At 42.5% G+C, this 13,062-nt stretch overlaps 1 protein-coding gene across 1 annotated transcript; it reads left to right on the forward strand.

Annotated features, from left to right (window-relative positions):
- Positions 1-3,953: 3,953 nt before the first annotated feature.
- Positions 3,954-13,028, forward strand: SLC35G1 (solute carrier family 35 member G1). Its single transcript, XM_049646441.1, has 3 exons — positions 3,954-4,163; positions 8,878-9,058; positions 11,058-13,028. Exons 1-3 carry the CDS (start codon positions 3,992-3,994, stop codon positions 11,794-11,796), a joined length of 1,092 nt encoding a protein of 363 aa, XP_049502398.1. The 5' UTR covers positions 3,954-3,991; the 3' UTR covers positions 11,797-13,028.
- Positions 13,029-13,062: the final 34 nt, after the last annotated feature.

Here is a 13,062-nt window from a genome sequence, read left to right on the forward strand (position 1 = left end):
TACAAATATCTGTTAGATTTCATACTTTCCAATTATTCTAGGTAAAATATAACCAGAAGTGGAATTACTACATCATGAGGTAAATTACTGGATCATGAGGTTGAATTCTTTTTTGAGGAACCGATCCTGGCATTTTTTTTCCTCTTCTATTTCCAGAATCAGTTTTTATCATCTATTCAAAAAGTTTCTTTTACCTCTCCAATACACTACTCTACATAAATGCTAAACTACCTCTCTTTTTTGCTTGTTCCCTCTTTCACTTATCAGGGTATTTAGAATTATGATCTTCTGTTCCACAGCACTGATTTCCCCCCAAACACAATTGCACCTCACTTCTTGGAACAAACTGCCATTTTCCAAATCATGAGATGCATTAGTGAAGAGTAAGAAATGAACTTTTTAGGAGGAATGGGGGGAGCAGTCTTTCAAATCAGTACCAAGATACCAGTCCGATAGGAATCAGGTAGCTATACCAGGAGAAGAGAGCTCCCGATTCACAAGTGTCTTGCATAGGAACATCCCTGCATATAAATGGAGGCAGAAATCAGGAGTCCACCCTCTCCCCTGCAGTAGCTGGAGGTCTCCATCTACACCCACCGGGATGATGAGGATCTTGCACTTTTCCTTGTCCATGGGACAACTAGAACATACCACTCTCCTACTTCCAGCCTCCTTCTTCCTTCCTAACCCTGGAACTGTGGGAGTGCCACCCCACTGTGGTTACCTGGCATTATAGTGAAAGTCCCTGTTCTCACTAGAGGATTGAATTCCTTCAGAAGCAGAATTTCAACTGGAACACTGTATGATTTCGCCTGCAGAAACAATGTTCCTTCATACTAAGTCCACAAATCTTGTCCATTCTAGCTGCCAGCTACCTCAAAAGCAATCCTTCCTCCTTGCCTCCTCTGCCTTGAAGGCAGAACCTCACTTAAACTAGTAATGGGCTTGGAGCTGGTCCCCTCATCCCCCAGTCAGGATTTCTGCCCCACCCTTCACACTGTAGGGGAACCCACCTCTCACCAGCTCTAAGTCATTGTCACCAGAGCCTAGAAATGCTCAAGGAAAAACTTAGCCATCCCATGCTTCTGTTGGGCAGAGCTGCAACTTGGAGCCATGTCTTCTGACTCTTAGTCTGGTCCATACTGTTCTTACCAATTGATTTTATGTTTCCAGGGCTCTTGTTTGTTTAGCAAACAAGAAAAACGATGGTGAGATACCTTTCATACATCAATGCCAGCAGCAGAGGGGAAGGAGGGTAGAGGGAATAAAGTGCAAGACCCAAATCATCCTGGCACCCTTTAGTCACCCCAGTCTATACTGGTGTGGTATCCATTTTCTTCTCTTTCTCTTCTAGGTACTTCTTGCTCAAATCATCTGATTCTTTCTTCTTTAGACTTCCTAACCACTGTCTTCACTATTTGAAGAGGGAAACTAATAGGGTTGCTGGACATAATTCTACTGCGGAGGGGGGTGGGCAGAAGGAGATTTCCCCACACCAACAACAGTTCTTCAAACACCAGCTGGGTGTTCTATAATTCAACTCAATTCTGACACCATTTACCTGGAGATAGCCTCAGACCCCACAGCTTAAGGACTCAGTCCTACAAGGCTGTCCCTCACCCCTTCAGATGCCAATTGTAAGTCCAGGTTATCACCTGTGCATCTGACCCACCAGCTATAGATTGGAGGGTCCCAAGACCCTCTCTTCGGGTTTGATGAATTTGCTAGAGCCACTCACAGAACTAAGAGAAGGGTTTTACTCACTAGATCACCAGTTTATTGTAAAAGGATCTAACTCAGGAATAGCCAGATGGAAGAGACCCACAAGGCAAGTAAGTTATGGGGAAAGAATGCAGGCCTTCTGTGAGCTCTCCAAGAGAGCCATTCTCCCCACATCTCCATGCTTTCACCAACAGTAAGCTCTCCAGACTCCATTCTTTGGAGGTTTTTATGGAGGATTCATTACATAGGCATGATTGATTAAATCACTGGCAGCTGGGGACTGAACTCAATCCCTGCCCTTCCCCCTCCCCATGGGTGGAGGGTGGGACTGAAAGTTCCAACCCTCTAATCACATGGTTAATTCACCTGGCAATGAGCCCCCATCCTTAGGTGCTTCCAGAAAGTCACCTCATTAACATAAATTCAGTTGTGGCAGGAGGTTTGTTATGAATAACAAGATGCCCATTTCACCTTTATGGCCCTGAAGCCATTTTAGGAACTAAGGACAAAAGACCAAATATTATAACAAAAGCTGCTCTCATGGCTCTTATCACTCAGGAAATTCCAAGGGTTTTGACAGCTGTGAGCCAAGAACTATGGATGAAGAGCAAATAAATATCTGAATGACCAAATATATACTCCTTGTAAATCACAGTATTACAGGGATTCCTCAAACATTCTGCACATCTAAATCTTACAAATAAATGCAGTTGTGAAACTGCACCTGATTTCTAGATGTTTGGAGAAGCGTTTTGGTTCTCACTTCATTCATAATCATGATCTACCACCCTCACCACCCTTCCCTACACTTTCTCTCCACTAAAATACCACCACCACCACCAGCAACAAAATCAGTTTCATATATTTTTATAAGCAGCCTTAAATTCTTTTTAAGACAAGGCAAAGTTATATGCTAACCAAGTCAGAATTCAGGTGGCCATTTGTCCCAGTTTGTCTACGACAATCCCAGTTTCAGCCTATTGGCCTGCATAATTTCTGAAAAAGCTCCTTCTTTTACTCTAAAAAAGGCATTCCCAGTTTTAGAAGATCAATTATATGCTCACCTTACTTAAAAATACACCTGGATTTTCTAGTAAAGTGCTTTCCAGGTGACTGCTGTTGCACACCTCATTGGACTTCATTTGCACAACTCTGCAAAATAGGAAGGGAAATCTTTTATTTCTGTTAATTAAATGAAGTAACCAAGGTTTCAAGCTGTAGGTGGTGACTGTTTGAGGTCACATACTCAGGGATAGAATCAGAGCCAGAACCCAGGATTCCTGACTTCAAGTCCAGTGTTTTTCAGTTGTCAATCACTTCGTGCAAATATCTGAGTAAAGACAAACTTTACTCTCTTGGTTGGTAATTTGCTTGCACTTGGGCCTAGAATAGTTTAGACAGGTTCATCCTTGCCCAGACACTGTCCTTTCACATTTAAAGCAAGCAGAGATGAAAGAAGAATTACTTAAACATAAAGAGCCTATTAGTGAATCCGAGGGACCCTGGGGCCAGATGACATACATTGTTTACTTTACGGGGTGCAATTATGTCAGATTATTGTAATCTTATATCTAACCAAATTAGTATGTTTCAGTTAACAACAACAACAGAAAAAGAGGAAAAAAAAAAAAGATCAATAATGAATGTCTACTGTTACAAAGAACATAAGGGTTCTGTCCCAGTCTTTTAAATATATTTTCCCTGTGGTTATGTGCTACTCCTTTTTTTTTTTTTTTTTTTTTTTTTAACCTAAAATTCTACCTTCCTTGGATAACTGGCAAGGAGACAAAGACAGGCACAGTGTTTGGCAAGGTCTCCAGGGTATTCCAGAGGGGCTGAATGCAGCGCCACGTCAATAAATAAATAAATATATACTCTCCTAACCTCCGATGACCCGCCCCAAAAGAAGGCCACAAGACCCTTGGGCGTCGCTCTCTCTGCAACGACAGAAAAGGGTCCACTGAGCCTGGGGAAGGATGACTCCAAGCTGCTGGCCAGTTTAGCTAGACTGCAGCAGAGGGGTGGACGCCTTTGGTCCAGCTGTGTGCACCGCCGCAGCCCAGAGAGGTGGCCGACCTCCCCCTGCGCAGGAGGCTCCAGGAACTGAAGGTAAGAGGGCAGCGGAGGACAAGCGCGGTCCCCAGCAAGGGGAGGAGGGCCCCGCGCGCATGCGCCCCGCCGCCGCCGCTGCCGGCCGGAAGAGCCGGGCAGCGGAGCCGCTAGTCCCCGCGCTAGTCGCCGCGGCGCTGGGGAGACCGCTGGCCGCGCGATGCGGCCCGTGGACAGTGACGGGGCGGCGGAGGTGCCAGAGCCCGGGCTTCCGCTGACGGACGACGCGCCGCAGGGCGCCAGTGAGGAGCCGGCGGCGGCAGCGGGGACGCCCGGCCCCTGCAGGTGCTGGGTGTGCGGCAACTCGCCGTGCGGATCGGGTGCGTCGCAGGGTGAGTGTGGGGTGCAGACCCGGCGCGGGTTTCGCCTCTGGGGTTGGGTGGAGGGGGTGCGGGTGCCAATGGGCTAGGGTCCCCGCAACTCTGGGCCGGGGGCGCAGCGAGGACCGCGCCCCCATCCCTACCTTGCCCAGAGCTCGGGGAAAACCCTCGAGCCCTCACCTGGGGGTCTGCAAAGCATAAGCCCTTTTCGTCCCCGCGGGCGCGAAGACTAGGAAAGTTTCTGATTGTGTTTGGAACCCTTTTGGGATTCTGAAACTGTTCCTGTAATTAAAGTGTTGCGGGCACTACCGCGGAGTCAGATTGCAGTTCCGTGAGCCCTGCTGGAGGTTGGGGGGTCAGTCAGAGAGGCCATCCCTTAGGCTGGTGAGGTTGGGGGGGGGGTCAGTAAGAGAGGCCATCCCTCAGGCGAGTGAGGCTGGGGGGTCAGTAAGAGAGGCCATCCCGCAGACAGGTGAGGTTGGGGGTGGAGAGCTAACCGTGAACACTGATCACAGTGGGAAGCCGTGTTCCCTGAAGAGGAAGTTGAAAAGCATAGAGTCTAGAAAATGTTTGCCTCAGAGTCTTAGAATCTTGGGAAGGTAGAGTTGAGTGGGACCACAGGTTCTTAAGCTTTTGGGGTTAGGAGGACTTTTTTGTTGTTGTAAATTTTTACAATATCTTTATTCATAACGACTCACTGAACTAAACCAAATGTCCATTGTTAATATAATGAGTATTTTGTAATATATTCTTTTTTTTCCGTTTTTAAAAATTTGAACCACTGTATTGTATACCTAAAATATAGGAGGACTTTCTTGGCAACTAATCCTAAACAAGGCAGAGGCACAATCTTATATACATTGTTAAGAGGTTCACAGACCTGTGTCCAAAGCCAGAGACCCTTTGTAAAAACACCTTGATCTTGTTCAACCTCTTCTTTCCACAAATGAGGGAAGTGAAGCCCTGGAAGGTGAGGGCTTGGCGGTGGGGGTTGCTTTGTTTTTCCCTAGATCTGGCCTGTGTGGGTGAGACATGGCACAAGTCCCTGCAGCACCAAAGTTAAGGATCCCAGCATGCCAGAGTCCCACGCTAGGCCTTTTCTACTGACCACAGTGCTACTTTAAGCACATTCCTCCTTAACTCCACCACCCACCTAGGTCATTTTCCTGGAAACAGAGGAAATAGGTAGATCTCCCTTGAAGACAAAGTTACACAGCCTGCACCATCTCATCCTCTGGGTGGCCTCCTCTAAGTGTGACCCTGATTTCTATGCCTCTTATCCCCACCCCATTCCCCCTTCTCCCTATTAGGAACTTTCCCCTAATTTAGAGAGATGAAACCCAGATGATTCTTGCTCCATTTTTGTCTTAAATGCTAACAGTGGTCAGACTTCTTTTTTTTTTTAATTAAAAAAAATTTTTTTTTAAATAATTTTAGAGAGAGCACGCAGGGAAGAGAGGGGAGAGAGGCAGAGGGAGAAGGAGAGAGGGGAAGAAGCCCAAGCAGGCCCCAAGCTCAGTGCAAAGCCACACACGGGGCTTGATCCCACGACCCTGGGATCATGACCTGAGCCGAAATCAAGAGCTGGATGCTCAACCGACTGAGCCACCCAGGCGCCCCCAAAATGATCAGACTTCTGATTATTTATGCATGGGCTGGTGCCTCCAGAGAAGGGGCTACTCCAAGCTGTGTAGACCAGATGTGTAGCTTGTAAAGAGGTGAATTTCTCACCTTATCAGTTATTATGGTTGAATGTCATTTTGGTGGAATGCTGAGTCAGTCCTTGTAAACTCTTAAATGTTTCTGCTGTTTGTAAACCAAAGAGGAATACTGTACACTCAGGCAGCACATGGCAAAATGATAAACATTATAAGCGACTGCACCTAAGAATCTTGTGGCGTCTTTTAACTTCAAAGAAAATTGCTAACAGTGAGACTTAGTAATAGTTATTGTAAGGTGACCAGATAATATTCTGAAAACAGGACTGCCATAGAAACACTTTAAACCACTGTACTGTTTGTTGTCATTGAACTTTGTGACAGTATCACTTTAACCGCTTGATCCAACTGGTTATCTCAAGAAAGCTCATTTTCAAGTTCAGGGTGAAACTGTTACCCATTTTTCTACATTCTTGGATAACCTTCACAGACAGCATACAGCTATCCTAAGATATCTATTTATTTTCTTGAGGGACAGTGTGGATCTTAGCCTGAAGCAAGAAACTGTCTTAGATGTGTGCCTCACATGCCCCTGGAGGGAGTTCTCTAGTGTAGCAGTGGTTCTCTAGCTGGCAGGGCTTTTACGGTCACAGAGATCCTGTAGCAGTGGGTCTGGGGTGGGGCTCGGGAACTGAAGTTTAAAAAATTACTCAGTTGATTCTGATTCCCAGCCAGGGTTGTGAATCACCACTTTAAAGGATAGAGAAACGGAGCAACTTTTCAGTTTTCTTCTAACTCAAGAAATTACACCGTGGCCACTTAATTTGAATTATTTAGCTATGCTTGTAGTGGAATATGATCATAGAAGCACAGTACATAAGCAAATGCATCTTTGGATGATGCTACTCTCTTGTTCATCTCCCTTGGCAGAATGGAAATTATTATTCAGTAAGAGAGGTCTGCATGAGTAGAACCAAGCCTCACCCTCATAAGAAATAATCAAGTTCAGCCAGGCCTTGTAACAACTGCCCTGTTGCAGTCAGCAATCATGGGTCATAGGGTGTTTATAGGCAAGAAAATATGTGAGTGTTTTAAGAGACAAGATAATCAGAACCAGGGGTATAAAATTGAGTTTTAAAAGAGTTAAAATTAAATAAATAAATAAAACAGTTAAAATATCATGTTAAGTTAAAATTTTTTGGAGAAAAATTTAAAAGTTTAGGTTGGGGAAGATCCTTGAAATACAGACCGGGGAGATGTTTTCTGTCCTTGATCTTCCTGTTCTGTTCTGTGTGAGGGTGTTGGTTCTATGCATGGGTTGGGTTTCTTTTAAGAAAAACTATTTTATTTGGACCTGAACCCTGAAATTTCAGAAGCTGAACACTGAGGCTGACCACAGCCAAGACATGTATTTTGTGGTGTTTAACTTGGAAGTCGTCTAAAGTTTCCTTCTCATGGGCTGAGTAAGTATGTGCAGTTTGTTTCTGTGGTATCTGAGGCACATAGGTGTTGAACAGAATGTGGAGGATTCTGGTACTTACAATACATAATCTGTGACACGATGACTGGTAGCTCCAAATGATTCTCTTCGACTGTGCACCTGGAACAGGAAGAGGTAAAGGCCTCTGATCACAATGGTATCTCTTACTACAAAGGTCAGGCTGCACAGTGCCCCTGGAAAGATTGTGCACCATCATACTTTGGTCCTGAGTCACAAAGTGTCTGTCACTTGTGGGCAAAGGTATCCAGCTAACATGAGGATATTGAAATGTATTACTGGGTGTTTGCATTTATCAGAGAAGGACATTTTTTAAAAACATTATTATGCAAAACTGTTCTCTAGCTAAGTAACACATTATAAATTCCTAGATTGGAATGATAATCCTAGTTTTACTAGAAATTGCAAGTACCGACACACCCTTCCATTTTGCTATGTTCTTAACCGATGAGGGCCAGTAGCATTTCCTTCATATTCTCTTCTTGTTTTGTATTAGTTTCAATAAAGAAAAAAATACTAGTACGTTCCTCAGTGTGTCACCTGTCTTTTAGGGAGTTCTCTGCTTACCCTGTCCCATTTTGCTCCCCTCTGAATGATGGGTTTGGGGTGAGTATGAGATTGAAAACAGATTTTAATCCTGTGTTCGGTAACTAAGACAGAAGTGGCTAAACAAAAGTTGAATGCTCATAGTCACTAATGGATTGAATACTTGATGCCCTAGAGAAAGCAGAAGTTTCTTGGTTCAGATCAAGCCAAGAAGTTGGTATTAAATGGCAGTTGTAATTTTTCAAAAATTTTATTTTAAAACACTTTGAGGTCAGAGGGGTAGACCTACCCTCTGTCCTCAAAGAGTTTATGCTCTAAATGGGAGAGAAGTTGTAAAACCATGAAAAGCAAAAGATTTGATTAATGGTTCAAAATAACAAAACAGCTTTCCCAGATTAGGCTGTTACCAGTGGTGTTAGACTGTGCATCTTTCTATGGAGTTCTCTCATATACTTTCATTTAGCAAATATTTAATCGGGGTCTTGCATGTGGCAGGCACAAACAAGACAGCTGAGGTCCCAGCCTGGAAGGGTTCACAGGCTACTGGGAGAAGTAAGATAATCAACAAGTAGCCATAGGACACAGCTGTAAACTGTTGTCTAGAAAAAAAACACTTTCTTCATAAAGCCAGGTTCACCAGTGAGATGATATAAAATATCACTTGGAAGCATTTTTCTCTAGCCATCTTGACAAGCGTTTCTTAAAGATTTCTCTCACTGTCTTGGCAAGCTTTTTTACTTCTTTTTGACTTATAAGTGAGTAATGATTCTTCAGTAAGCCAAAGGAAATCCATTTTATAGGGTAAAACTGCATTTAAAAATTATGGGTTTAAATTGTTGCCTACATCAGTGATTCCTCATTCTTGGTGGGGAAAATGGTTCAGGTCCAGAGAATGGATATGCTTAGGAGACAGTATTTGTAGCCTGTTAGCCATTAACACTGTTCCATTTTTCTCAATTCCTAAGTGAAAATATTAAAACATACACTTGGAAGCAAGGACTAACCAGAACTTAATCTTTTTCAGAAGCCAAGAAGAAAGCACGCTGTCCTGGACTTGGCTTGTTTTATACATTATTATCTGCCTTCCTTTTCTCAGTGGGCTCTTTATTTGTTAAAAAAGTGCAAGACGTCCATGCTGTAGAAATTAGTGCATTCCGATGTGTGTTCCAAATGCTAGTCGTTATCCCTTGCTTAATATACAGAAAGTAAGTATTTCTTACCTGCGAAGTGGAAGGTATTAACAAATGTATGTAAATCTTTTGACCTGCTTAAATTATTTATTCTACAGTGTCTGCTTTATCCCTCCCGTAGATTTACCAGTTACTACATTGTTTGTCTCTGATTAATAAAAAGTCATAAGGATTCACCTACAAAAGATGCTCTCATAAGCACAAACCACATACTCAGGAAGGGGGGGGGGGTAGATTCAGTTATTCTCCACTCCTCATTTTGAGAACAAAGCTTTCCTTGTACAATTCCTCCATCTTGTACCACCCTCCCTTCTTTCCCTCTGCATAACTAGTATTTAGAAGAAAAAAGTAAATGAGAGGAAGTGGTGGTGTCTCCTAATATCAAGTTTCTTTCAGTAGAATGGACTGCTCTGTTACCAGGGCAGACAGAATGTTAAAGTAATAATATCAGGGTCTTGCCCCTAGGGTGATGTGGGAAAGAGAAAAGGTAGTCTTGAACAAGACCTTTTAAAATACTTTCATGTTTATAGTGTCCTCATCTATGAACTGTAGGGAATGATAATCTTTGTCCTCTACCCTGCACCTTGGTGGCAAGGGCCAAATAAAATTAATTATAGATCAGAGCACTTGTGTAGAATCTAACAGTATATGAAAACTGTCTTTTTTCCCCATCCTTACTGTTCCCTCCCTACCCAACGTGTCTTCCCCTTCCATATAGAACACCCTCCCCACCCTTTCCCAGATTAAAATTATGCCTTCTACACATCCCTGTGTACTTAGAACCATTGGAGGATAGGCCAGTTTGGTTCCTGGTGGCTGTCTGGCTCTTTCTCTCTTTGGGCAAAAATGCTTAAACCCTAAACTAAAAGTTTCAGTCACTTGCCCCCAAATTCTCCTTGTATCTATAACATAGTACAGATTCATTTAGAATAGTTTCACCCCGTATCCTGAAGATCTGGTGAAAAATGGTGAAAAGCTACTAAGATTAATATTGTCAGAAATTCCTGTATAAGTGTGGGCAAGTCACAATATTTTAGGAAATGATGGTAAGAGTTCAGAAATTTTCAAGGGTGGCAACTGGTGCTAACACAATTATCTTCCTCATTTTGCAACAGAACAATTGGCAGGGGAAGGCACTAGAAGAATTTTTGAAATCCTTAGCACCAATCTGTTTTGACCTATTTTATGTTTCATTATCATGGAAGACTCTTAGCTTCTCAAAGTATGAGTCAAAGGTGACCACAGTTTCATTTCTAAATGAAATGTGGGTCCTCATGTCAGGCTTATAGGCTACCCTAAAGATGTTCAGTGCTGGCACAGGTCAGCAAGCTGCGCCTAGCCTGAAATGTACCCAGCATTCTGCTTGGTAAGTATTAATTAAAAAAAAAAAAATTGAGTATCAGTTGTTATACTTATCCAAATGCTACTTGTTCTTTTTCAGTGTATCTTAACTCTTCTTGCAGAGAATAATGAAAAGTTGTCTGACATCCAGTGGCTAAATTACACTTTAGCATTGCCTCAGCTTTTATAGAAAAACTCGTTAAGATTGGCAATGCATACTAGCCATGACCAAGTTTTCTTATATAGGGCAGCTTAATCTTGAAATTGTATTTATCATAAAAATCATACATTGTCACTGTAGAAAATTTGGGGAAAATAAGGAAAAATCACCTAGGAGACCACCTATTAAGGTTTAACCACTATGAACATTTCCCTTTGTCTTTTTTGTAAGCATGTATAGACATGGGAAAAGTTATATTTGTTGAATTGTAATTATACTATTTATGGAGTTCTCTTTTATCAATTTTGCTTATTCTGTGAACACTTACGTGCTTTAGCTATACGTAGAAACCATTTTTTTGAAGGCGTATAACATTCAGTTGTGGGCCTTAAAATTCACTTACTATTTCCTTATTTTTTGCCAGTTAGGACTGTAAAAATAACATCTAATTAAGAACTGCAATTTAAAAAAACCACCTTGGTTTAATGTGCGCTCTTTCATTTGAATTTACAGAAGCGGGTTCATAGGCCCCAAAGGTCAACGCATTTTCCTCCTCCTCAGAGGAGTCCTGGGCTCCACCGCCATGATCCTTTTGTACTACGCTTTCCAGGCGACGTCCCTGGCCGACGCCACCGTCATCACGTTTAGTTCGCCAGTGTTCACGTCCATATTTGCTTGGATATTTCTCAAGGAGAAGTACAGCCCCTGGGATGCCCTCTTCACCGCCTTCACGATCACCGGCGTGATCCTCATCGTGAGGCCCCCGTTTCTGTTCGGAGCCAGCGCTGCGGGCACGGACGAGAGCTACTCCGTTCACCTGAAGGGCACGTTCGCAGCAGTGGCGCACGCTATCTTTGCCGCCGTGACCATGGTCATCATCAGAAAGATGGGGAAGTCCGTGGACTACTTTCTGAGCATTTGGTATTATGTCGTACTCGGCCTCCTAGAGAGCGTCATCGTCCTCTTCATCATAGGGGAGTGGAGTCTGCCATACTGCGGGCTGGACAGGCTGTTTCTCATCCTCATCGGCCTGTTTGGTTTGGGGGGTCAGGTGTTTCTCACGAAAGCCCTCCAAATAGAAAAAGCAGGCCCAGTGGCAATAATGAGGACGATGGATGTGGTCTTTGCTTTCATCTTCCAGATTATTTTCTTTAACGATATGCCCACGTGGTGGACGGTGGGCGGGGCCCTGTGCGTTGTAGCCAGTAGTACCGGCGCGGCCATTCGGAAATGGTGCCAGAGCTCCAAATGAGGCTGTGGCAGAAGTGCGTTCTTGGTTTCTCTGGGTACCATCCCTCAGTGCGGACACACCGCGCACGCACACGCCTGGAAAGCCTGCATTTCCTTCACTGATTATATTTAATAAATTTCATAATTAAAGTACCATTTTTGAATATGCTATGTCTTTAATTAGCTAAGAGTTAGCCAGTGTGGTCTAGCAATTACTTTTTTCTCAATTATGTTTTGGTTTTGGTTTGGTTTCTTACTTGCTGTTGTTGGGGTGGTGATGGTAGGAGATCAGGTCTTTAGTTGAAGAAAAACTGCAAAATGTTTTATGACTCTGGTATAAATGTAATTTTTTAAAGTGTATTTTTGGTACTGAGGGGATATAGGTGGGGAGGAAACTTTAGATGTTCTTTTAGCAGTGTAAAAGCTAAGAAACTTATTGATAATAATGCTGCTATGATTAGATTATGTCGGTAATTTGTTTGGAACCTAATTCCATTTAGGAGGCCAAAGCTGAAACTTGGAAAAGGTGCCTACTTAATGGTGTTAATAATACAAATGAATTAGCCTTATTTCCAAGGCTTTTATACATGGTTATTATTCTTTTAACACACGAGTGCCTTTTCATTTTGATGCCAGAATTTTTATATGTAAAGTTTAAAAAGTTTTTAATCACCAGGTTTGGCAAAAGTTTTCTGTTTTGGTGGCATTCACAACTGTAGCTATCATTCTGTAATTTTAATTGTCCTCTGGTTTTGGTTTTTTTGTGTGTGTGTGAAACTGCACTACGTTTTTCTTAACTTTCTGAGATTTCAGGTCTTTAAGCCGCAAGAGAGAAATCTTGGCAAAACCAGTGTGCACATTTCCATCCTGAAGTATTTCCCCCTCACTAGAAATGTGATTTTCTATAAATTCTTTTTGAATTTATAGTGTGATGCCAAATACAATTTTCTCAGGATTTTATTAGGTTGAACCATATGAAATTGCCAAGATTTTACCTTTTTAACTTATAAAAACCAGAGTTCATTATGGTTCATCCTAATAGATACCTCCCTTACCCTCTCTACACCAAATATTTAGAGGACTTTGGCATATATTTTTTTAAAACAACTTTTTAAAATGCAGTAATCTTATTAAACTTATTTTTATAGTGTTTTCCCCTTATGGAATTATATGTAATAATGCTTCATGTTATATGTTAAATGTAAAGACCTGTGAATCCATGGTTGATTGACTTCTGTAGTGTCTTGTATAATATAGTGTCTTGAATAATAAAAAAAAAAATCACTGT

Source organism: Panthera uncia, chromosome D2 (genome assembly GCF_023721935.1).
Source record: "Panthera uncia isolate 11264 chromosome D2, Puncia_PCG_1.0, whole genome shotgun sequence".
NCBI lineage: Eukaryota > Metazoa > Chordata > Mammalia > Carnivora > Felidae > Panthera > Panthera uncia.